Source organism: Camelina sativa, chromosome 3 (assembly GCF_030686135.1).
Source record: "Camelina sativa cultivar CO46 ecotype springtype chromosome 3, ASM3068613v1".
NCBI classification, from domain to species: Eukaryota; Viridiplantae; Streptophyta; class Magnoliopsida; order Brassicales; family Brassicaceae; genus Camelina; species Camelina sativa.
This window is the reverse complement of record NC_141882.1, coordinates 7221755-7247764: the sequence shown is the minus strand read 5'-3', so window position 1 is coordinate 7247764 and position 26010 is coordinate 7221755. Positions and strand designations below refer to the sequence as shown.

The following is a 26010-nucleotide window of genomic DNA, read 5'->3' as shown; positions in this document are numbered from 1 at the left end:
ATCTTGAACCAATTAGGCCCAATAATTGAATTTTCGTTGTTTCCCCCGAAGATATTGGAACCGTGCTTTTTCTTTCTTTCTTTGAGCTATTGAATCCGTGCTTACTGTGAGGAAAAAAGAGACGAATACATATGAATCTGGTGCCAAAACCAGCTTTTACTTAACTTTTTTGTTTTTCTTTTCTAATAAGAAAAATAGTTTAATAATATATATAGATTAATTCTCAGTCAGACTAAAGTCAATATCACCGCAAAGACGAGAAAATTGAGGTGATAAGTTATTGTATTCGTTACCAAAAAAAAAATGATTGATTATTAGAAACGAGGAAAACGACAAGAAGAGACCAAAACACGTGACTCAATTCTAAAGAAACCAGTAGAGATTAGAGAGACATTAACAGAATTAAATATAGTTTTTATTTAAATCAAACAAAAAAAAACGTAAAATTGTATAGAGGTCTCTTGTAAATTTGTGATAGTGAAAGTTTATTTAACAATACTATCGGACTTCAAAAGTAAACCACTTGTACTACTGAAATTATTAACAGTCATAGATTGTTGAATTAAATGTTATTGACTTATTTAGTTCGTAATATTTTATCTATTAAATTAACAGAGTGTAATAGTAAATTAAAAACATGCAATACATGATGAGAGTAATTTATCAAATCCAATTTGTCAACTCGGTAAAATAGTAATTATCAAAGCCCCAAAGGAGAGTAAATGTGATCGCGAGAATTTTGTTTTTGTATAATCTAAAGAAAGTGAAAGGAAAGAAAAAAAAAAAAAAAAAAAAAAAAAAAAAAAGAAGAAGAAGGAAAAGACAAGATAAGGAAGAGAACAAAATAGAAAGAGAGAGAGAGAGAGAAGCAAAACGCGAGAGATCGACGCAGCCTTGCTTCATCGACAACATGTGGCGACCAGATTAATTCATCACTCTCTTTCACACACAGTTGCTGTCTGTCTGTGGTTTCTTCTTTTTCATTCTATCAATTCTGTCAAAATTTAACACTAGTAAAAAATACACTGTTTCTTTTTAAAGCCCTTTATTACTATGTCGCACACACATACAAAATGACGATACTGTATACCTTTGGATTAAATCTTTTTGTCTAGACCACATACGTTCGTTGTATATATAAGGTATTAACAACTATTTTTTTCTTCTTATTATTTTGGCTGAATAAGGTACTAATAAGTGATAACTACCTTTTTCTTGAATATTGAAACATAGTTTGTAAATCCTGGCATGATCTATAAAGTTTTATGCATATTCTGTCTTCTAATATGCTAATATATATATCATAAATGTGGACACAAAATTATTTTTTCTGAAAAAAGTTTAAGTTCATATAAAAGTGAACCTAACCATTTTTTGTCATAATGAATTTAAGCCAAATTAATGTATATATATATATATCACTTTTGTGGTTTTAATCCAGAAGGTGATGATTAATTAATTAATGAAAATCTGAAAACAGAAAATTTATTAAAGAAAAAGCGGCAAAAAATCAGTATCTATGTTTAGCTATTTTACTTTGAATATAAATTGTTTAACAGCATTACAATAAAAGAAAATAGCTTTTTCCGAGTTTTTTAATTTAAAATTTTGGATTTTTTCTTTTGAATGAGGCTTAACCAACTATTACACGATAGTTTATTTTAGAAACATGTTCACTTTGAGGAGGGTTGACCAAAGAAAAAGAAAAGTTCACTATGAAGGTGTTGAAAATAAATTAGCTAAGAAAAGTAAAAAAAGACTAACGATAAGATCTTAGAAGGGAGAGAGAAGAGAGAGAGAGACAGGGTGAATTGCTGAATTAACAACAACATAAAATAGATTTACACGATAAGAGTGAAAAAGACAGAGGAGAGAGAGAAGGAAGCTTTTTTGGTCGTGTTCGTTTTTTCTTTTCTTCTTGGAATAATAATAAATAGAGAAGCAAGTCATACTCACAAAAACTTTCATTCAAACTCTCTGTTACTTCTTTTTTTTTTGTCCCCAAAAGATTCTCCTCATAGATTTCATCTAAAATTCAGTAAACTCATATCTGCGGTTTCTTGCTTTTTTCTTTAATTTTTAGCCAAACAAAAAAAAACCATAAGCTGTTCGAAAAGTGGGAGATGGAGAGCGAGAGAATGTGGTGGAGGTCATCATCGTCGACGAAACTCCGATCAAATCTTGAGAGATTTCTTTTAAGGATCACTCCAAAGCCTCCTTCTTTCTCTTTATCACAGGTTACCTTTTTGTTTTCTTTTTACCTTTCTTTTTTTTTGTAACATCTTCTCCTTTTTTCTTTCTAATTACCTTTATTTATGAAAAAATTACTATAGTAATTGTTTTTGTTTGTAATTTTCTTTCTATTGGTGTGATTTCTTTTCTAGCTTCCGAGAATCCTCCACGTCAAGCATATATACTCAGATTAAGTCCTAAATCACCTGTTTATAATTACATATCGATCGACAGAATCAATAAATTATTAAAATACATTTTTTTTTTGGTAAAATTGAGTATTTTTCATGGCATTTTCGTGTAGTTTTCTTTCACCACGTGGAAACCTTGCGACAGCATTTTGCCATTTCGTGTGTTGAAAATGAAATATTAAAAAATCAAATTATTTTTTGTCTTATACTGAAATAGGTTTGAATATTCTGGATTGCTAAGGTATATCCTGCGAATGTGTCTGCTTCATCTTTATACCATTAGATGACTATCACTTTCAGCAATTAATTATTGTAATTTAATGTGTAATTAACTGCTTATGTGGTGAATTTATTACTATTAACAGTGTTGAATTACAATGCTTTTTTTGTAAGTGGGTTTTATAAATGATTATCATTATCACTAAACACATGGGACTTTACTTTTTAATAACTTTGATCCTTTTTGTTGTTGTTATTATTTTGTAGAGCTGCGAGAACGATTTGAACAGTTTTTGGATCCAAGAGAGCAAAGATGAGATTGAATGTTTCAAGCTTAGTGATCTTTGGGACTGTTTTGATGAGCTGAGCGCTTATGGACTCGGAACAAAGGTTGATTTAAACAATGGTGAATCCGTTATGCAGTACTATGTCCCCTATCTATCCGCCATTCAACTCTATACTAACAACAAATCTTCACCCTTTTCCAGGTTTGACTTTCCCACTTATTCTTTTTTTTTTTCTTTTTTTCTTTTAGTTTTATCAATTGGGGACTATAGTGTTCTGAAGCAACTTGAGATGGTTTTTGTAGGAACCAGAGTGATGTGGTTGATTGTGAGAGTGAATGTTGGAGTGATGATAGTGAGATTGACAAGTTTTCAAGGTCACTGAGCAGTGGTTCTAGCAAATTATGGGATTCTGTTTCTGAGGATTCTGGTTATGAAATCGATGGCGTTTCTTCGTTGATGCGTGATAAGCTCGGTTCCATTGATTTTCAGTACTTTGAATCCGCTAGGCCGCACTTGCGGGTTCCTCTTACTACCAAGGTTTGCCTTCATTTCCTTCCTAGTGATCCCATTCACTTAAATTAGTCTAGCCTAAATGATCTAATGAAGTAACTTTTGTATCTTACATTTGGTTTGTTTTAGGTTAAAGAATTGGCTGGGAAGTATCCGGGACTTATGACTCTAAGGAATGTTGATTTGTCTCCGGCAAGTTGGATGGCCATTGCTTGGTAAGTATAGAAACTGATCTGCTTATTTGATATGCAATTATTTTCTGCCCTCGATGAGACAATGATGATGGAACTCTTCAACTTTTGTTACGAATTTAGGTATCCGATCTACCATATTCCATCTCGGAAGATGGATAAAGACTTATCGACGTGTTTCTTGAGTTATCACACGCTATCTTCGGCTTTCCAAGGTAGACACTTATGTTCATGCATGGTATAATCCTTAATAGCTAGTGTTGTAGAAACTATTAGCTAGGCTTAAAGACATGTTTTGGTACAAACTGTTGAGACATCTAGCTTTTGATTTTCTTAGGTAATTTGGTAGAGGGAGACGATGAAATAAATGAAACCATGGAAGAAGAAACATTGTGCTGTGAGGACGAATCAATGACCAAGAGGCTTCCTTTGCCTCCTTTTGGTTTAGTTTCCTACAAGTTGCAAGGAGATTTGTGGGGGAATCAAGAATCATGTGACCGCGAACGTCTACTTTATCTCCGCAGTGCAGCGGATTCGTGGCTGAAACAGCTTAATGTTCATGATCACCATGACCATATCTTCTTCTCCATGAACAAGAGCTTGTAGGTTCAATAAGACAAGACTGTTTTTTTTTTAATCTGTTTTTAGTTGTTCTCGACTCTTAGGTATATATAGCAACTCGCCATAGTAGAGGTTTGTTTTGTGAGGGACTATGGGAATTGAAACTTGCGAGTTGTGTGAGTTGTGTCTCCTCATGTTTTTTCTTGCTCTTTCTAGGATCTGTTTTATGTTTTCTGACCAAATAACTTTGTTGTCGGAACAAATCTTGTCAGATGTTTTTTTTTTCTCTGTAGATTGGTTCGTCGTTACAGACGAAGAAGGATCGAATACACTTTGCATTTGCTAATTCTAAACAAAACAAATTAATCTTTCTTTTTACCAAATATGTTTAAAGAGAACCAAAAGACATCTAGCTTTTGATGTTCCAAAAATAATGTATATTAGTTATTTTGCAATTTCATTGTAATTAAAACAAACTAAAGTATATATTAATATATATAATTTATAAATATTTAATAGATATTATTTATAAATATATAGAGAGAAATAAGTTATAACTAATATATATAGATATGTATATATATATATATATTCATTTCTTTCTTTAGCTTGCAAATCATATAATATATTACTAATAAGGTATCATTTATCAATATTGTATATAATTACCATAACATTGTAATTTTCAATAATTTTTCAGTAATTGTATATAATAAAGTTAGTTTCTTCTTGGACAAGCTCTAAGATACTACCATTTGTCACTCTCTTCTTACGATATGTGTCATTTTTTTATTTAATATTTTTAGTGTATTTTTTCAATTAACTTTATATGACATACAATATATTATTTATATTTAACACAAAATATAAATTGATATTATATATTACAAGATGTTCAATTTATTCTTTTATTTGTATAGCATATTGTCAAAAATAATGATTTTCTCTTTTATTTCTTTACTTTAATAGAAATAATTAACATGATACGATTATTACATTATTTTGCAATTTGATTCTAATATTTAATATTTATAATTTATAAATATTTAGAGAGAAATAACTAAATTATATGTCTTTTAAAGAAAGAAATATATATTTATAATTTCTTTAGCTTGCAACTTATATCATATATTACTAATGAGGCATCATTTATCAATATTGTATATAATTACTATAACATTGTAATTTTCAATAATTATTCAGTAATTCAAGAATAATTTTTCTTTGTAATTTCTATCATATTCTACCTCTCACAAAAAAAATTTAAATTTTGTAATATCAACTTTTGTTTAACTAAAAAAATCTTAATTCGTTTTTCTCATTTATGTGATTTTTGTGGGTTTTGAAACAACTAAGGACAGTTAAAATTTTGGACCATCTGTGAAAAGGCTAGATGAAGAAGGTCTAAGGCACATGACACATTCTCACTTTTAGAAGAGATACAAGGTATTTCGTATCTTCTTTATCCTTCGTTTCTCTGTTTTGTTCATGTTTTGAAGTTAGTAAATATTGTATTTTGTTTCTTTTGATATTTGATAAATTTTTAATATAAAATTATAAATTTTAGATAATAATTCATAAAATCAAATAGATTTTTAGTTTCCAGTTAATCTATCAATATTGTACTTTGTTTCTTTTGATCTATTTGATAAAAATTTTATAGAAAAATCTTATGTTGTTGATAGAAAATGTTTTTAAGCAATTATGTTATTTTTATTTTCTTTTAATACATACATTTTAAAGAAAGTAAAACTGTAACTTATAGAATATTAAATATAATTTAATATGTATCTGATTTTTTAAATATATTAGAACATATTTTTAAATTAGTCTATCATAAATTAATTTGACTTCAATTTTTACTTTAAAGTATAAAAACTATTTTTTTTAGTTTACAGTTAATATATTTTAGTTACAATATTAATATTAATTATTATTGAATGTATTTTAAAATAACTAAATATATTCTATTACGTTTATTTTACCCACACATCCTATGGGACTTTTTCTATATTATATACAATATTATTTCTATCTCTAATAAAAGATTGACTAATAAAATCCTACCAAAAAATAGTTTGACCAAAAAAAGAACTAATAATACAATTAAACAATGTAATTATGACACAATCAAAAAGAATTTGATTTTGATTTTATTCTATAATAATTTCATTAGATAATTATGGATATGAGTTAATGAATTATAAAAAAAATATTTTCAAGTGGTTGAAAATAAGTGCGGTGTTTTTTTTCCTCAACTCGGTTTTTTTAACTTTTCGTTTTTAACACGCTGTGATTTAAAAACATAACATATACTTTATAAATAACTTCATTATTTGAAAAATTACTAGCGAAAAATGTTTCTTTAATTACAATTTTGGTAACTCACTTGTTTTGCTAATTTTGAACAAAAATTTGGTGATCTACCTAATTAAATATCATTATTATCATGTACATCTTTGACTACATACTAGGTTTTTTGGTACCTTTATATTGCAAAAGCAATGGAAGGGCATCTCATTCATACATTTTTTTTTGTTTTACAAAACCATATTAAAAATAAATCTAATTTTAATTGAATTTTTAATTCTTTATTTATAAAAAAAAGAGGACGTGGTTGAATATGTTGTTTAAGGCAACAAAAAAGGAAATTAGAATTTGGTTGGAAGTTGGAATCGCGGTTCCAGAGATGGATGATGGGCTAATCCCACAGTTTTCTCTTTCTCCTCCTTTGACACTGACATGAACAACTTCTTCAACGCCTCGATTCTTTCTCCTCCTCCCAGCAGCTTGTTTCCTTCTCAAGAAACCCACACACACATTTTCCTCGTCGTCGTCAGCTCAGAGCTTCCCGGAGATGTTTTCGTTTGTGTGTTTCGTGTTCCTCCTCTCTGGCTTTTTCCTGGGAATTCTCGCCGTCTTAGCCGCCGAAGCTGCTGGCTTTATGTATCTTCTGAAGCGATTGAATCGTAAGAGAGATCAGATTGAGTCAAAACCCGCTTCTTCTGATGATGATCCATCATCTACCACCAATCCTCCTCCTCCCCAACCCATCGATTTCTCTATCAACAAACAGGTGATTGATCTCATTCTCAATCTCTCTCCTTTAAGGGTTTTGTATTTCCGATAAGAAAGGTTCGTCCTTTAAAGATAAGAAATTGAATTCTGGGTATTATAATTTCGGAATGTGTGCATGTGAGAATTGAGTTCGTTTCGTTTTGATGAATCTGTTTCTGGCAATTTTTTGGATGTCTTTCTCAGAATTTTCTGTTTTTGTATGTTTTAATAATAACACAGGGAATGGTATGGATTTTGGAGTTGGATGAGGTTCTAAAGAACTGGATGATGAAGGAAAAGTTACCAAAAGAGCACAAGAGGAAGAGAGACTTCTTGGAGATTCATCCGCTTCGTAAATTTGCTCGGATCAAAGATCACAAGCTCATCTTGTCGGAACCTGATGGCACTCTCACCATTGTTTCTTTAAAAGGTTGCTCTATTGAGGCTGTTTCTGGCTCTGATCTCCCTACTAGGAAATGGTATATGTTTTTTTTAAGCCAATGGGATTGTGAAATTCTGGTCCTTTGAATCACATTATATCAAGTTTTGATTGTTCTAATGTTTTCACCATTTTTTTTATTTTTAAGGGCCAAAAGATATCCTATAAAAGTTGAAAGCAAGATTTCTCCAGACTTGTATAAGGGAAACCAAGTCTTTTACATCTATCTCGAGACTTCTTGGGAAAAGGAGTCATGGTGTAAAGCCCTTCGTCTTGCTGCTTGCGAGAATCAGGAAAGGTTTATTTGGTACTCCACCAAACTGAAGGAAGATTTCCGCAACTATGTGACGTCTCTTAATGTTGCATATCCTTCTTTTATGAAACCATCGCTTGGGTTTAGCTTTGAGTCACTTGACAGAGGGAATAGAACGGATGGTTCTTCCTCAAAGGTTCGCTTGTTCTTGAGGAAATTTTCTAGAAGACGATCACATCGTGAAGACAGGAAAACCTATTCACAACGTGGAAGCAGCTCAGGGAAGAGTCTTTCAGGAAAAAGAATGGGAGATTACATCACAGATGAAACTGATGCGCCTATTTTTTCACGTTCTGTGAGCCATAGCAGTCATGTTTCTGGGGTTTCAGATGGAGACTCTGAGGACAAGGTTGATACGGATGAAGGAACATTAGCCTGGAATTTGCTAATTTCTAGGCTTTTTTTCGATCTCAAACGGAAAACAGGAGTGAAGAATTCAATGCAAGCACGAATCCAGGTCTGCACTTTTCTAGATTCTGAAACCTTTTATGAACTCATAATTTTGAGATGATCTGATTTCTATAACCAACCAAAGATGCAACTTTTGTGGTTTTCAAACAGCGGGTGTTATCCAACATGAGGACTCCAAGCTACATAGGTGCACTAATCTGTTCCGATGTTGACACTGGAAATCTCCCACCTCATATACATGCCACAAGGGTTCTTCCAATGGAGATGAGTGGTGTGTGGGCATTCGAACTGGATATCGAATACTCTGGTGAAGCGGTGATTGACGTTGAAACACGTGTTGACATCCGCGAGGTGGATCTGCAAAAAGGCATAACCGACACAAGATTGCAGACAAGTTCTGCAGGGGAAGTCCCATCAAACTTCGCTGCAGGTGTTGAAGATTTTGAAAAGCAATTAGTCATCCCTGCGGGAACTGTTAACGCTGGAGGAGTGAAAAATGGTGGAGCCAATAAAGCAGGCTAGTCATTGTTTACTGAATATGGATTATTGTAGTCTTCTCTCATTTTGCCCTCAGAGATCTTGCTAGCAACTCCTGTTCAAATGTATTTATCAGGATGATAGTTACGAAATGAATTTTCTTATCATCTTTTTGTTGGTTGCAGATGAATCCAAAGGCTCAAAAGGTACGAAGGCAGCTCCAAATGGTGTATCCAGATGGAAGTCTATTCTTAAGACAATTGCTGAACAAGTTTCCCAGGTTAATTCTCATTTTTCAAATGTCTACAAGACAATTTTTTTTTCTGCTTGTTGGCTTGATATAACCTTTGACTGGGTTGTTATGTTATTTTTTTCCAGCCATTCATGTCTCAATATGGTATCTTAGAGAAATCTCTGTATCTCAAATGCAGGTGCCTATATCTTTGTCAATACGGGTGTCTTCTCTTCGAGGGACACTGCGGGTACACATGAAGCCGCCTCCTTCTGATCAATTATGGTTTGGATTCACGAGCATGCCGGATATAGAATTCGATCTCGCATCTTCTGTTGGGGAACACAAAATCACCAACAGCCATGTTGCAATGTTCTTGATCAACCGGTTTAAGGTACACTTTCTTTCTCCTTTGGGGTTCTCTTCTGTTTGGTCTCTAATTGAACTTTTAGCTGACAGACTGAGACTACATTATGATTCTGCAGACGGCAATACGAGAAGCGGTGGTTCTTCCCAACTGTGAAAGCCTGACAATTCCTTGGATGATTGCTGAAAAAGATGATTGGGTTCAACGCAAAGCCGCTCCATTCATGTGGCTGAATCAAGAAAACGATCACAACAGCTCTCAGGCAACAGATGCGAGATCTAAATCTGACAAGCCACCGACTTCTTCCTCCTGTGTTCAGTCTGAGCAAATGCAGAGAACTGCAAGCGCCACCCAGAAGCCGGTGATTTCAGAAGCAGGAACTATATCTTCTTCCTCCTGTGCTCAGTCTGAGAAAGTGCAGAAAGCGGCCACTGCTTTCCAGAAACCTAGTACTGAAGAAGCAGAGGCTATTATGTCTACACCATCGTCAAATTCCTCAACTGTAACTTTAGAGTGTGATAAGACCTTGGAAGAACTGAATACTCCACTACTGCTATCCAGTAGCAGTGAAAAACAGGAGATGAATTCAAGAGGGAGCACCAGAGAGTCTTCTGCTGTTCAATCACCATCTAGGTCTGTATTTTCAAGCGAAGATGATGATTCAAGGGGAAAGAAAGTGGGAAGACGAGCAAGGATGTTGGATCTTGGGAAGAAAATGGGGGAGAAGTTGGAAGAGAAAAGGCGTCACATGGAGGAAAAGAGTAGACAGATTGTTGAAAAGATGAGAGGACATTCTTAACATGAGTACAGTTTTTTGCAGGTTTCCGGATACAAAGACTGATTTTATAGAAGCAGAGGAAGTTAGGAATTGTTACATGTACAGCGCTTTGAGAGAAAAGCCATAGATGTCTCCATTCTTATCAGATCATTGAAAATCTTTATTTTTTGTTTTTATAAGTACATTACAAGAAAAGATTCTGGTGTGGACTCAAATTATACATAGGAAATTGCAGGGGAAAAAAAAAAAAGCCAAGAGAGACAAACAACACAAGCAAGCACAGAGATTATTTATACAAAGAGAAAACCCTCTCCATATGAAGATTGGTCCAGTCTAGTAATCTTCCGGAGCCAATGGTTGGTGGATACTGTGGTGAGGAGGTTCGTTCACGCTGGGGATGACCATGTACTCATAGATGAGTGCCGCGAGAGCACCACCAATGAAAGGTCCAACCCAATAGATCCAATGGTTACTCCATCTCCATCCTACTAGTGCTGGACCAAAGGCTCTTGCCGGATTCATAGAGGCCCCATCGAATGGTCCTCCCACCAAAATGTTTGCACCAACTATGAGCCCAATGGCTAGCGGCGCTATGATCCCAATGCTCCCTCTCTTTGGATCGATTGCGGTCGAGTAGACGACATACACCAATGCAAATGTTAGTATGATCTCCATCACTAACCCATGAAGCTCACTAACTCCAGATGCCACATGGAAACCTACTGGTCGCTGCATCACAAATAATCACATTCAGTCATAAGCAGAGATATATATACAAAGTTCCTAACCGTACCAATCGAAAACCTGACTAGACGGTCATGATATACATGCAATAGTAATATAGAAATAGAAACTGATGAGAAGTAACATACCAAGCCATTAGTGGCAAGCCTCAGCAAGAGACAAGCGAGGATAGCACCAAGAAGCTGAGCAATCCAATAGTAGATAGCTCGGATCACCGAGATCCTGCCTCCGATTAGAGCAGCAAAAGTGACAGCGGGGTTAACGTGGCCACCAGAGACATTGATGGCTGCCGCAACAGCCGCGAACAAGGCCAAAGCATGAGCTAACGCCACCAGAACTAACCCTCCCGGCGTGTTTGTCCCCGTGTGAGCCGCCGTGTCCCAATACAACTTGTCTGTCCAATAACACATATATATAGAGGTTCATATCACACATGCATGCATATATAGCTCCAACGATAATATCTATAATCGTTAATGTCAAATGAAGTCATATTTTCTTTACTTAGTAAAACAAAAATCCTGATTTTTAACTGATAAATCTAAAGTGTTTACATAATTAGTAAGTTTGTGAAGGAACTAGTGTTACTTCTCATTAATACTCTCTCAAGTAAAGATGGTGGTAATTGGTAACAATTATTATACGGCTGAAATTGTTCCTTTCTTTTGGGATGTTATAAAATACGAACCTAGAGCGAGGATGGAGCCTTCTCCAGCAAAGACGAAGACGAAAGTAGAAAGAAACTCAGCCAAAGTGGCTCTCATGGAGTCCGGGTGAGTCGCCTCGTCAGCTCTCCCGAATCCGTATGCCCTTCTAGCAGATGTTGCCATTTAAAACCCTTTAAATTAGAGAGGATCAAATTAACCTCTGATGGATGAAGAAGGAAGAACGAAGAAGGAAGAAAAGGTAATAGGAGAAGAATTGAAGAGCGAGAGAGAGGAGAGAGCTTAAAAGACGCGCAGTGGAAGTAATTAGGAGACAGATGTGGTACGAGAGTGTCTGAAGCTGAACACGTGGATCCTGTTCGTGTCTATCCATTCCTTGATCTTACCTGATCATTCAATCTGGACAGTTCCTTAATTAAGATCCAATATACAACACTGGCACTATGTATATGTGTACGTATATATATTATCTATGTTATGCATGTGTGACAAGTGGATCAAGTTACAATTCTCTTTATCTTGATCCGGTTTCGGTTTTCCTCGTCATTTATTTTTGTCTTTTCGTGCGAGAGTTATGTTTCCACTTTTGTTACAGAAGGAAAAAGCTAGAGTCAACATCAAAATATTTTGTTGATGGAGCACAAAAGCTACTAAATAGCCAAATAGGAGAAGATTTCAACAATATTTCTTAATTGTATGAATACATAACTAGCTTCTATATCATTATAATCATTTAAATGGATCATCCAATGCTAAATGGTCAAACAAACTGGGCAGAGTACAAAAGCTATTAAGGCCCCGAATGAAGTTTATCAAAATCATTTTATTAATTAATCTAACGTTTTAAGCACTTAAACTGGTACAAATAAAACTTCAACGCTACGAAAATACTAATTATCATATCACTTATAGTTAATTGATATATATTTAATTCGGAGGTGCCAATGCTTTGACGGCCATTTTCAAAGATGGATGTACAATATGCCAGAGAGGTTTTAAAGTATGTAGGCTATAATTAAAACGCAATACCAATTTATCAAGATATTTTATTAATCTTTGATATTTTGAATCCATATATATAACACTACGAAAAACTTAACAGATACCACTTATTATAGTTCATTTAATTTTATTTTGGAGCCAATGCTTATAATGCTTTGATGGCCAGCTTTAAACCGGTGGTACAATCCTCGGGAGTATACGTTCCGATGAAATAGTTATAACCGTAATGAAGTTGGATCTTATCGTCACCTGAGTAATACTCTTCCGCTCCATCGTTCGGTTGACAAGTTTCATAACCCGTTCGGTTTACCACAACCATATTGAATCTCTGATAATCGTACTTGAATTCTGCAATGTATCACCATAAATATACCAATATAATTAAGAAAAATTCTATAATTAAATCTAATGTCTTAGAAGATTAAAGTTACCCCAGTAAACTATGAATAGATATTTTACCAAAAAAAAAACTATGGATAGATTTGGTTATCAATCACGTTACGTACTATGAATAATTTTAAGATCATTGATACATACCGAGGATATCACCAGCATAAAAGGTTTTGCCTTGTGCCCAACTGTCCATCGGAATAACCGGGTCCCAACCGTCTTGTCCTCCCACAGTGTAAATGGTCGGTCTTCGGGCATGGGTCACGGCATTGGCTAGAAACAAGCATAACACTGTCATGATAACAGTTATTGGAACCATAGCCTCAACATAGGAAACGTGCCTAGATGATTGAGCCATTTGGTAATGTATCGATCCCTTGCAATTTCAAGAATAGTCTATATATGTAAGAATTTATAGGTGTTTACTAGGGTCACCAAATTAAAACCTTTAACATATTGACCCAAATGGTTTTAATTTGGTCAAGTAGTCAACACCTATAAATTCTCAATATAGATTGTTTCTTAAATTACCTTCCTTTTTTAATAAATTCGTAGGTTTCCTTCCTTTTTTCAATTTTTTTCTATTGTAACATGCTTGTGGTTCGGACCAAATATTTGAAGAATATATATAAAATATATCATACCACTCACTAACCAGGACATGTAATAGAGTATCTTAGTACTGTTGGTCATGCCATAACCTGAAATTAAAATCTAAAACGTGTGCATTTTGCGTTTATATACAAATCATTATGAGTAAAAAATTTAACTACTTTCCTCATGAACAAATTCATGGACAAAACTAAAAGTTAAATTTATATATGCACGTACAACATTATAATGTACTAAGAATCAGAGCCGTTCCTAGGACTATATGGACCAGAATCAGTATTTTTAGAAAAGGCCTTAATTCAAATACAAAATTTTTTCAAAGTAATAACCAGCATAATCCAAAAACACAAGAGAGTAAAACCAAAACTTTAAAACAAACTTTTCTTCCCTTTTGTGCTACTAAAACATTAACCAACTCTCAAAGTGTTACTAGAACGAAATATAAATGGACAAATGAGTTAACTTAATGTCTGGTGTGTCACCGGAGAATAATGTGAAAGGTTAGTTTCTTAAGAGCATCTTTACTCGAGTCACCCTCCTAAGTTGCTCAGAAATTAATTAATCATATAATTAATACTAAACTAATTAAAGCAACCCACTAAGAACTAAAACAAAATTTTATTTCCACTAGAGAACCCCAAAGCAAGTTGCTCACACATTTAAATAATAATTTTTTAAATTTTGTTTATTAATTATCAAATTTTAATTATCTAAAATGATAAAAGAATTTTAGTTATATATAAAATGATAAAAGAATTTTAGTTATATATAACTAGCCATCAATAACAATCTCATTCACATAACCAAACCATAAAGATTTCCTAAAAATACATATCCGAGAATACTCCTTGCAAAATCACTAGAGTGAAAAGGAGTTCAACACTTGCCAAGAGCAACAAAAGGATAATAAAATCGGAAACAAGTCATGATAGACAACATCATCGAAACATCAACATCATCTAGTTTATTTTAGTTTTAGTTTCTAATTCAACTCACAATATATGTTTATCTCTTTTTTCTCAAAATCATCGTTGCTTTTGCTCCTTCTTTCTTTTACAACATACAATATTCTCTATATAGATCTAATTATACTCAATAAACTTTGGAAAAATTAAGGCCTTAAGATTTTTTCTGAAATAATAGGCCGGAAGCCAATGTTTCTTTTATTACTACATAGCCACGGCTCTGCCAAGAATATCACAAGCATAAAAGGTTTTTGCCTCTTGCCAAGTCATCCCCAACAATCCAAGTCCCACCCGTCTCTATCTCCGACCACAAAGGTGGTTGGGTTTCGGGGATGGACCATACCGCATGCCACAACCAAGCATAACATCGTTATGATTCTAGGTGATGCTCGAGCCATTTGGGTCAATATGGGTTAAAAAGATTTCCGTGAACTTAAATATTGTATATCCATGAATAGATGCTAAGTAGTTAGACCATTGTGTGTTTAATATGTAACTGATAGATAAAGTATCATAATTTCGTAGATTGTTCTTTAAAATGGAGGAGACATACGTATAAATAACATCACAAAAGGTACGTAACCAGCCTAATGGATTACGCAATTTTGATTAACAGTTATAGGTCGAGGTCAAGTAAACTGTAAAAGGGACATTCTAATTGGTACGTTTCGGTTTGTACCGGTTTGGTATATTGTTGGGAGACACCTGAGAACTTTTTACTCTGTTTCACTTCCACAGGTATGTTTATCCCAAATTTCTCGGGTGCTAAAGCGCGTGTGTTCAAGCGCGTGAGCTTACGCTATTCTCGCGACTCTCTCTCTCACCATTGTTTCCTTTTAGGGTTTTCTTCAGCTTTGCAAAAAAAAATAAAAAATAAAAAAAAATCCAGAAGCGATCTTCATGAACTAACACGATTGATAACCCTAATTTTTATCCTCTTTCGATTTCGATTTGGTGTTGTTAATCCTCAATCTCGGTACCTCCCGAGCCTTAAAAAAAACCCCTAGATAAACCCTAATTTTTGGTTGTCAGGGGAATGTCTTCTGACCATATATCAGGTGGTGGAGCTTCGAAGACGAAGACGAAGACGAAGCATAAGAACTGGAGCTCGAACCACAACCGATCCAAGCCAATGGTGGTTTCTAGACCGGAGCGATCGGTTCCTCTTGTGTCTCCCTCGAACTCGTTCGCGTCAGAGGACGATCATCACATGTTAAAGATAAGTCTGAGCTCGATTTCTAAGCTTGAGGTTAGGAACTTGAAGCGGAAGCTTAACGCTGAGCTAGATGAGGTTAGGATCTTGATCAAACGGCTCGATCCCCCGCAAGGTGGGAATATTGGGTCTGCGGCTAAAACTGGTGTTCCTGGGAGAAACAAGAAGATGAAAACAGGGAATGGAGGAGGTAAGAAAGGTGGCCCTGGAGCTGCTGATAAAGGTATGGTTCAGGTTTTCAAGAACTGTAACACTTTGCTTACGAAACTGATGAAGCATAAGTGTGGTTGGGTATTCAATGTTCCAGTTGATGTTAAAGGACTTGGCTTGCATGATTATCACACTATTGTTGAACAACCTATGGATTTGGGTTCAGTGAAGACTAAGTTGGAGAAAAAATTGTATAACTCGCCGTTAGATTTTGCCGAAGATGTCAGGCTTACCTTTAACAATGCTATCTTGTATAACCCGGTTGGGCATGACGTGCATCGTTTTGCTGAGGTTTTATTGAGCATGTTTGAAGAGAAATGGGTGTCCATTGAAATGCAGTATGATAATCTTCATCGGAAGTTCAAACCAACTCGTGATATCGACTTCTCTGCTCCTGTTTCAACCGTTGCTCCTACTGTGGAGCCGTTACCTGCTCCTACACCTTCCCCATCTCCTCCTCCTCCTCCAACAGCTCCTGTACTTGATAATATGAATTGGGAGAGAGACGAATCTATGACGATCCCAGTGGAAACTGAAACTGTCACCACTGCTCCCGAGAAGCCTGAAGAAGAGGAGGCACCTGCTAATAACAACAGGGACCTGACGTTGGAAGAGAAACGGAGACTCAGCGAAGAGCTTCAGGACTTGCCTTTTGACAAACTAGAGACAGTTGTTCAGATTATAAAGAAGAGCAATCCAGAGCTCTCTCAACAAGATGATGAGATTGAACTGGATATTGATAGCCTTGATATCAACACACTCTGGGAGCTTTATAGATTTGTGACAGGGTATAAGGATAGCTTGAGGAAGAAAAAGGAGCAGCATCAGGGATTTGGTTCAGAAAGAGATGCTGAATCTGTTCACAATATTATCCATGAACCAGTAAGATTCCCATATCTATTTGTTATTCATGTCCTCTGCTCTTACTGATTTTGGCTGATAGCATTGTCTCTTCTTTTGTATTCATAGACCACTCTAGTAACTGGCACCGAAACATCAAGAGTTACTGAATCAGGTAAGGTTTTTTAACTCACAATATACCAAATTCGGATGTAACAGTATTTATGTAACTACACACACACAAAGAAGAAGCAGGATAAATAATGATCCTTCCATACATTTTTGTTTTGACATGTAAAAACCAGGAAAAGCAATTCGGACGTCATCTCCAGCTCGCCAAGAAAACAACGCAAGTGGATCAAGTAGTTCTAACAGTTCTAGTAGTGACTCAGGATCTGGCACTAGTGGTAAATGTTGAAACTTTCTGTCATCTCTTTTACCATATCAGCATCACAATTCACAACTCACTTAACTTTTCTTTTGATCTGCATGCAGATTCTGACAGTGACAGCTCCTCAGGCCGTGAATCAGATACTGGTAATTAGGCTAGTCAGCGCCGTCATGCTGTTTGATCTCTTTCAATAGCACAGTTAGATTTTTTTTTCCTAAGTCGATAACTCTTCCCAAACGGATTGATTTCTGTATTAGGATTTTTACTGTAAAGAAAATATGAATTAACTTTTCAGATGTGTTAATCTCCTGCTTTTTTATCTAATCAACCATACTTGTTCCATGCTTAGTTGGAACAATTTTCTTGTCTTAAGCAGCCAAAGAAACTAGACGGAACCGAAAGAAGAATTTGTTTTTTTCATATTAGTTACAAAATTATTCTTGATATGTTCAAAAGCATCACATGAGCCTCACCAAAATAGAACTCCTTTTTATCTTTACAATATCTCCCACTCAGAATCTTCTGATACAAATGGCACATTTGACTGTGAGCTTTTGGAGTCTGGAGAAGTTGTAGCATGTTCTTTAGTGTTAGCATGTTCTTTAGTGTTTACAAGATCACAACCCATGTCTGCGTCTCCGAACCATATTGCAAGCTGCTCATATTCCTTCTCTCTTCTTTTTTTGGTAGTTAAAGCATCCATTATCTTTCTCTGATGGTAAAGAAGAAACATATTAGGAATAAGGAGATTGGGAAAACAGTATTCAATCTTATGACAGATAGATAGATCATGCATATATCTTTTCAACTTTCATAGAATGGAACTAAAATTGTTTCCCCATGGTCCGAAACTAGCTGTTGCTGTTGAAAGTACGTGCACAAACACATCTATGTGTCTTTGTGTATATGTGTGAGAGAAAGAGAGAGAGGACCACCTTGAATGATCTGAGTTGCTTAGTCCTGTCACGCGTTGCATAGAGCAAATTGTCGTCAAAATCTGAGGGGTCTTCTCGAGTTGTCATGTCATACAAATCAATGGTATCCAAGGGACCAACATCGAAGTCTTCAATGCAGAACTCATCTTGATTAACTACACACGAAGAGTTGAACATGATGAAACTAACAAAACTGCAGAGAATAGCAACTCCAAGACTTGTAGAAAAAAAGATGAGAGAACAGCCACAAACCTTTCATAGAGTTGCTGCTAAAGGACGTAGTGTTGGCCACACTGTCTTGAACAGGTGTAGCTTGAATCTCTGTAGCGAATGGGATTAGATTTGGGACACCCGTAGAAATCCCAGAGGGCGATACAAAAGTATCATCATTACATGGTATTACAGTAGTCATAAAGCTATCCGGGGAGCGATGAGATGCTGGAGAAGATATTGGATCTTTGTGGCAAAGGGAAGTGCCAGCTGTCTGATCATCATCACAAAGCTCTTCAAACTCCTCATCAATAAACACAGAGTCTGATAACTTCTCCTTTAAACTACTATCCCCATCCATTGGTTCCTCTGCTGGTTCATCCTTTACAGAATCATTTGATTCTAAAGAAACCTTACCCTGTCCAACATAAAGAAGAACCAAAGAGAGACTTCATTTACCTCTACTCTACATCTTTTTTTTTTATAAAACTCAAGAGGCAGACTAGGGAAGTAGCAAAAAGGGTACCTGAGAAACAAAAGTGTCCTTATCAACCACAAGAATCGTTTCCAATCTACGGTAAGACTTTACCATACCAAGCTCTTCCTTTGGAATCTCTACTCATAGCTCACAACGACAATATACTTTACTACTGAAAAGAACAAAGTACCAACAAATCCCCAAAACAAGATCATCATCATAATATTTATCTAAACGCAAGTCGCAAAAAATTGATTGATTACAGGGAAGGAAGGCTTTTTCAATCGAAAACGAGAAACTATATATGTCATCAGACAAGAATGTCGAAAACGTATAAAAGAATCTAAGCAGTTTGGTCTGAAAAGTTTTAACCTTTTTTTTTTTTGTCTTTTTATGACGAAAGAATATACAATTTCTACCGAATTCGTGATCAAAGGCAACAAGGACAGCAGAAATGGAAAGTGAATTTCTCAGGAAGACGGACGACTGGCCCAGAGCATAGAGAAATCAAAGAAAACCCTAATAATACACCAAAATTAAGAACAGATGTATATATGAAAATCAAACAAAGGAAACAGAGAGATAGAGAGACCCGAGAAAGTTATAAGACTTACGAAGAAGAAGGTAACCAGAAAAATAATAACACCCAGACCAGACCGAGCCTTTTTTTTTTCTTTTCTTTTTTCTTCCTTCGTCAATTACTTAATTATAAAAACAAAGGGTTCTTCTTAATTGTGTTTTCTTTTCTTATCTCTTCTTTATTATTAAATCTATTCACAAAACAAAATCTATTAAAATTAATTAACCCCAGATTTTGAGCCTCTAATAATCCGATAATGAATTTGATGATCTAGGCAAAAATATGATACAAAATTCGACAAGTTTTTTTTATTTTTAAAAAGATACAACAGCAAATAAAAACATAAACACACAAAAGAAGATTTTTTTTTTTTTTGCAGACAAAGGAAATTAAAAATGACAAAGGGACAAATGATAAAAAAGTACAGAGATTAGGCAAAAGAGCCACGACACTTGACTGAACCACATAGACAAATCTGATTGCCTTTGTAAAATACATTATCTTCTCCAATACGCTCTACCGATGAAACTCCATAGTCATATGTCAACTCAGTCATTGGAGGGATATGCTTCATTGCAAAGAGCCCAATACAAACATATCTACCAACCTTATTTTCATATTCAATAGGTTGCCATAAAACATTCGGCGAGCAGCTGTGGTTCATGAACCGAGCAACGTTTCCTTTCTCCTTTGCACTTATCAAGACTTGCGTCGGCATATTATAAACCTCAGGGACGCTTTCCCATACATCCTCACACACAAGCTCAGGTTCGTAGTTCCATCTGAACTTTTCGTAAACCCGAGATGAGTCAAACAAATAGTCGTTACCGTCTTCTACTTCTTCTTTTGTCTTCCTCACACCAGCAAACTCGCATATAAAGGTTCCGGCTCGGATTGGATCCCAAGAACGTAAGCCCCAACCACAATTTGTCGTCTTGAACACTTCCATGTGGAGCTTCAAACCGGTTTGAACCAATCGGTTTTTGCAGTCGTTGGGGCAGGGACAAGATTCACCACACTCGTAAACCATTGGTTTACGACAAACCAAAATGGAGTCATGGTACGGTGATTTGCCACCATTTTTTTGCATGCATATGCAGCTTAAATGATCAATACATGACTGACCTTGACAATTTTGGCATCCAAGTTCTTGGCCATCGATATGGATATTGGGCACCATACTTGAGTAGTCCTGAGATGTGATGTAATCAAAGTCTTCAGGCATCGCTTTGTCATCTTCATCGACATCGTTAAACAACAGGACCCGTAAAAGCTCTTTTCCCAAAGACAGATCTTGGTTTACAAAACCATTGCGCCTCAATGTACTCATGCCACGCGTTCTTAAATCTTCAGCTAATTTCCAGATTGCATAACCAGAATTAGGTTGGTCTGGTTTCCTCTCCATTCTAAACTTGAACTCCTTACAACCAGTTTCTCCTATCACATGATACGCCTCAGAAACTCGATAAAGGCCATCGTAGATATATACCTTTTTACCATTAGCACAGGGGTCGGCTTTGCCTCGGATGACTCTAACGTCAGTCTCTTTCATTCTACTTCTTTCTAGTGCCAGGTTCCCATTGGTCATAGTTTGATCAATAGGTAAACTGTTCTTACTGCCATGTCCGGAGTATATCAACCATTGAAGATCCTCAGTTTTGTTATCGTAATGTCTTGATGATGTTACCACACTTGTTGCAAGAGGTTCCTTTATGCCATCTTCTTCCGTCATATAGTCAATGCCAGCGACGGTTCGTTTGTGAAGGCCAACTAAGCACATTTCCCCCCAATAGTAGAAAATATCACCTACATCTACTCCAGGGACTGGACCAATCCTCCTTCTCTTGTTAGTCTGGACCCTCATTTTCCTGCAGTTAGAGTCAGCCGTTGTAAGGATGCCTTTTGTGAGTTTCTCTTGGCAAAATTTTCTTTTAACCGCGTCAAACCTCGTCAGAACTGACTCCACTAACTCACGATTTCCAGTATCATTCTCTGCTTCAGTTATGCCTGAATCAAAGTTTTTAATGTCAGTAATCTTTCTGCTGTTTGGACCTTCTGTTTTGACTTCTTCGTTGAGGGCGTCAGATTTTTGTTTTTGGAACCATTTGGTTGGCCAGATCGTTGTTTTTCTGGAGCAGTACTTGAACCAGCATTTTTGGAACCCTTTGGTCGGCCAGGTCGTCGTTTTTCTGGAGCAGTACTTGAACCAGCAGCCACATCAATGGAGCAGTTATTAATGCCACAAGATGGTCTAATGATCTGCAGAGGAGTGATCATTAACGGAGCAGGAAGGTCGGTGGTTGTAGTGTAGGTTCCATCCTTTAACTCCTGACAAGATTCTAGTTTTGTTGGAGCAACACTTGGACCAGTAACTGCATTATCGGAGTATTCATTGAAGTCAGCAGATGTTGGTCTAATAGTTTGAATGGGCGTAATCAGTAGAGGAGGGGGAAGGCCGGTACTAGGACCATCCTGATGAAACTCCTTAGAATCATCAAAGGAAAAAATTCTTGAGGCCATTGTTGTCGGAGCGGTTCCTATATTATACAAATAGAAAAAGTTGAAGATTAGTAAAATATGGTTGTTGTTTTTAAAAAAAAATAATAATAATAATAATAATAAAGAAAAAATAAACAGTCGTTTTATTAAGTCTAATAAATGAATGAGTCTCACTCACACTATTAGTCCTCCTTAAAAGTTCATTTTATTAGTATAAACGCAAAGCTTTCCTAAAAATTATGGAACCCTAACATGATAATCAAGTATGTAAAACTCGGTGATATATATATATGCTATTGAAACAAAGACACAACAAGCAACATTTCTAAAGTTTTTTTTTTAAATCTCTCAAGACAACAAGGGGTAAAATCTCAAATCTGACACCAACAAAAAACATAAAAGAAAAATTATTTACTAGTATGATCTTTCATCCCGATAACACATTAAACAAATAAATAAACAAAAAATATTTACAGCTTAACAAAAAAAAAGAGAAATGGTTGAAAAAATATATATATATATATATATATATATATAATCATCAACATGAACTGTATATAAAACAATAAAATAGTGAACAACAAATTAAATTGAACCAGTAAATACCTTGACAAGCCGAGAAAAGAGATAGGTTACAAAAGTAAGGAGCGAGATAGAACAAGAAGCGAAAGACAAAAAAAAAGAGAAGAAGAATATTATAAAAGAAAAATGGTTGAAAAGTATCAAACTGGAAAATTGTTTTTTTTTTTTTTTTGATGTATGAGAGTGTGGTAGAGAGTAATGAAAACCTCTATTTAAAATAATCTTAGGATGATGTGTAAAGATAAACAAGAGCCGTTAGATGAATATAGATGAATCTTCACCCTAGAAAGTTTTAGTCATTAAGAACCCTAGATTTTTTTTCTATTATTCAATGTATTTAAAAATTTACTCATAAATGTTTTTGGCACATTTGTCTGAAAAAATCATTAACATAAATGGAAAATATCTTTATTTTCTTTTTAAAATTATATTTTTTAACATATGTGTAATTTTTTCAACTATTTTGAAAAAGTTGAATGGGTACAGCTAATGAATCATATGATTAAATGTTTGGTTGTCTTAGTTTGAATATGACTATTAGAAGATTGTTATTTAAAAAGATAGAAAGTACTTTATTATTATCTTTGAATAATCCAAAAAGAGTAGTATATCTGTATATGTATGGCTCATAGATAGCAAAGTCATTATGGTTTAAAAAAGATATTCCACATTTTTAGATTCAGACACAAATTAAAAGGCAAACGAGAAGCACAGAACAAATGTCAATGGGCCAAATACTCAAGCCATGTTTCTGTTATGTGGAAAATTAAAGCTTGCATTATAAATTAACAAAGCCATCGTTATGTGATTTGTCATGACATATCCACTCAGGACAAATATGTTATCGCATGTACATTATCTATGAGTACCAAGCGCTTGCGCTTGTTGCAGTTCTTTATATATTTGTTTTTTTTACAAACCAATTTGGCTTATATATATATATATATATATGTGATAAAATTGTTGAATGGATATATTAATATTTTGCTGCATCCCCTAAGTTCTTTATATAGGTAGAATTATTTTTTGTCACAATATTTTGAAGACAACTGGGGTTAAAACAGATATATCCTGCAAAGATTATGAGATATATTCCTATGGGAAAAAGGTCATAGAGATACAGTACTTTCGTAGTAGAGTACAAAAGAAATAACAAATGGACCAAGAATGGATTTGGACCTCCTTAATATATAGAGAAGAAACTGACAATAGTTTTCTTATAATCTTATAACAAATGGACTAAGTATGGATTTGGACCACCCTAACATATTTTTTTGTATTGTAAATACCTAACATGTAGAGCTGGATCAGAATTAACAAGGTAAGATAGGCATGATATTGCTCAATTAGAAAAAAAAATATATTTAAGTACCGGATAAAAGACAAGGGGTGTACTGAAACATGGACTGTAGAAGTTTTTGTGGAATTTAGGGGATGTTGATGAGACAAGTATTTTAAAAGATTTTTCTTTTTTTTTTTTAATAAAAAATTACATGTTATTTAATTTATGATTTTCAAATAAACTACCAAATCTAGTGTTATTGAATCTGAGATTTCTATAAAATCACAGGAAAAAATGGTCGTTTCCTTTCTATTTTGTTTTTGGCTTCGCTCTCTTCTGCTCATCGTCATATCTCTCTTGTTCTTCAATCTAAAAACATAATTGTTCTACCACAGCAATTCTAAACGTCTTAGAAACCTTCTTAACCACTTGGTTTTGGTTTCGTTTCTTTCAACAGTCGATGGTATATTCACGATGAGTTCCACAATTTTTTTTGTTGCTTCACAAGAGTAATTCTATATTCACTACTTGTCTTTTCTTTCATCTTTTTCATCTTTGCTTTGCACTGTAACTAACTTTTGAAATGTTGTCCCTTGTGGAAAGAAGCAAGATGAATAAAAGAGATAATTATTATTTAAAAAAAAAAACATGAAATGGAGATCAATCTACTTTCCCTTTCGAATTGAATCCAGATTCCTATTCTCCAACCTATTATGTATCTTCCATATTTTAATCCAAAATCCTCCATTGTTTTTTTGTTTGTTATATATTACGTACATACATGATCACAAAAGGGATATTTGATTTATTAAGGTTTCAGTTCAGCAGACATCGTTTATATACATTACTATACTATAGTCGCAAATCGTTTTCAAATTAGTCCCGGAGTATAGTCGTATAGAACACGAAACCTAAAGTCCTTCAATCGAAGCAGACTTCAAAAACCTCTAGAAAAGAAAACAACGCCAATTAGTAATAAATTGAGTCAAAACAGAGTAAATTAAAAATTAACCTAGTACAGATGACGAATATTTTATGCTTAATCCAAATAAGGAAGGACCAAGATTAATAATATTCCTCTGGAAACGAATCTGTATATATGTCATCAACAAGATTCACGCTTGTCTATGTGACGACCTTTCATTATGGTGCAATGCCATTAGGTGATCATTCAGTCACAACATTACATGCAATACCATAGGAAGCTTATAGAAGAAATGCAGACATACATACTCATGCATGCACTGGCTGTATCACTGCTTAGACGTACGTAGCTAGTTGCTCGTGTTTTGCATTGTCATCTCAAGAAAATCTAGGTTCGATTTCTCGCTTAAATCGTTTGTTTCTTTCTCGGATTTGATAATAAGAATTGGGATTTTTGTTTCCGGGTATTGGATTAAGGATTTATATTCGTAACTTCAATGCGTTCATTCGCTTTCATACCATTAACTTTGCTGCTTGGGGTTTATCGAAAGCATCAAATATGTAAGTCCATTGTTTACATATATATGTTCGCTCTGTTAATGGTAGTTTCTTATGAAGCTCCAGGACAAAAAAAAATTGTACAGGGAACTTGACATTCTTGGTTAAGCTTGAGAACCTCGATGTATATGAGGAATAGATTGACGATGATGTGACCTTCTTTGATTTCTCGTCGTTAAAAGCAATATTCTCCGATCCTCAGAATATGGTGCAGCTGGAGATGGATTTTGTGATGATACTCAAGTGCGTTATGCTACTAGTTAATCTTGTAAAGTATAACTGGTGGAGGAAGTTGACAATTGTATTTACAGAGCCCGGTGTTGGTATTTCTCAATTCTCATCTTTGTTCTTTTTATATATATTTAGGATTTTTCATAGGAGTATTTGGAGATAATCTTTGTAAAGTGACTTGTCTTGTAACGAGTTTAATTTATTCATTTAAGAACAAATATGAGAAATCTCTTTATAGTCCCACCGGCTATACCATAGTCCAAGACAATAAGTCATTTACTCTAAGAAAAAACTATCCCCCGTTGTAACACGTTGCGCCCTCTACTCTAAGAAAAATTGTGGCTCAGACAGTTTTTTACTCAACTTGGAAACATAATAAGAATCTACATAACTACCAACTAATCCCACCGGCTATACCAGGATCATTGACCGTG

At 34.8% G+C, this 26010-nt stretch overlaps 6 protein-coding genes and 1 pseudogene across 8 annotated transcripts; 3 read left to right on the top strand and 4 right to left on the bottom strand.

The window, feature by feature from the left end:
• The first annotated feature begins 1578 nt into the window (after positions 1–1578).
• Positions 1579–4559, top strand: LOC104775895 (uncharacterized). The gene is made up of 6 exons (XM_010499857.3): positions 1579–2237; positions 2910–3130; positions 3232–3466; positions 3569–3654; positions 3754–3845; positions 3968–4559. Exons 1-6 carry the CDS (start codon positions 2124–2126, stop codon positions 4234–4236), a joined length of 1017 nt encoding a protein of 338 aa, XP_010498159.2. The 5' UTR covers positions 1579–2123; the 3' UTR covers positions 4237–4559.
• A 792-nt stretch (positions 4560–5351) lies between these two features.
• Positions 5352–10460, top strand: LOC104775894 (uncharacterized). Its single transcript, XM_010499856.3, has 8 exons — positions 5352–5637; positions 6800–7267; positions 7489–7727; positions 7836–8457; positions 8562–8928; positions 9074–9168; positions 9320–9514; positions 9606–10460. The coding sequence occupies exons 2-8, from the start codon at positions 7049–7051 to the stop codon at positions 10284–10286; spliced, it is 2418 nt and encodes an 805-aa protein (XP_010498158.2). The 5' UTR covers positions 5352–5637; positions 6800–7048; the 3' UTR covers positions 10287–10460.
• LOC104775893 (putative aquaporin TIP3-2) lies at positions 10402–12091 on the bottom strand. Its single transcript, XM_010499855.3, has 3 exons — positions 11698–12091; positions 11138–11403; positions 10402–10994 (listed from the first exon to the last, which is right to left on the bottom strand). Exons 1-3 carry the CDS (start codon positions 11837–11839, stop codon positions 10599–10601), a joined length of 804 nt encoding a protein of 267 aa, XP_010498157.1. The 5' UTR covers positions 11840–12091; the 3' UTR covers positions 10402–10598.
• A 615-nt stretch (positions 12092–12706) lies between these two features.
• On the bottom strand, positions 12707–13460 carry LOC104775892 (early nodulin-like protein 22). The gene is made up of 2 exons (XM_010499854.2): positions 13214–13460; positions 12707–13024 (listed from the first exon to the last, which is right to left on the bottom strand). The coding sequence occupies exons 1-2, from the start codon at positions 13422–13424 to the stop codon at positions 12822–12824; spliced, it is 414 nt and encodes a 137-aa protein (XP_010498156.2). The 5' UTR covers positions 13425–13460; the 3' UTR covers positions 12707–12821.
• Positions 13461–15389: 1929 nt separating this feature from the next.
• LOC104775891 (transcription factor GTE5, chloroplastic) lies at positions 15390–17669 on the top strand. Its single transcript, XM_010499853.3, has 4 exons — positions 15390–16948; positions 17036–17081; positions 17212–17313; positions 17402–17669. The coding sequence occupies exons 1-4, from the start codon at positions 15680–15682 to the stop codon at positions 17449–17451; spliced, it is 1467 nt and encodes a 488-aa protein (XP_010498155.1). The 5' UTR covers positions 15390–15679; the 3' UTR covers positions 17452–17669.
• Positions 17670–17689: 20 nt separating this feature from the next.
• LOC104775889 (uncharacterized) lies at positions 17690–19881 on the bottom strand. 2 transcript variants are annotated; one of them, XM_087508609.1, is made up of 6 exons: positions 19535–19881; positions 19293–19439; positions 18969–19092; positions 18485–18860; positions 18233–18387; positions 17690–18009 (listed from the first exon to the last, which is right to left on the bottom strand). In XM_087508609.1, exons 3-6 carry the CDS (start codon positions 19032–19034, stop codon positions 17794–17796), a joined length of 813 nt encoding a protein of 270 aa, XP_087364735.1. In that variant the 5' UTR covers positions 19035–19092; positions 19293–19439; positions 19535–19881; the 3' UTR covers positions 17690–17793. The 2 variants fall into 2 exon arrangements, with proteins under 2 accessions (XP_087364735.1, XP_010498153.2); XM_010499851.3 differs by lacking the exon at positions 19293–19439.
• LOC104778762 (histone-lysine N-methyltransferase, H3 lysine-9 specific SUVH7 pseudogene) lies at positions 19784–22029 on the bottom strand (annotated as a pseudogene). The gene has a single exon (XR_015595306.1). The product of XR_015595306.1 is annotated as a histone-lysine N-methyltransferase, H3 lysine-9 specific SUVH7 pseudogene (transcript).
• Between the last annotated feature and the right edge of the window lie 3981 nt (positions 22030–26010).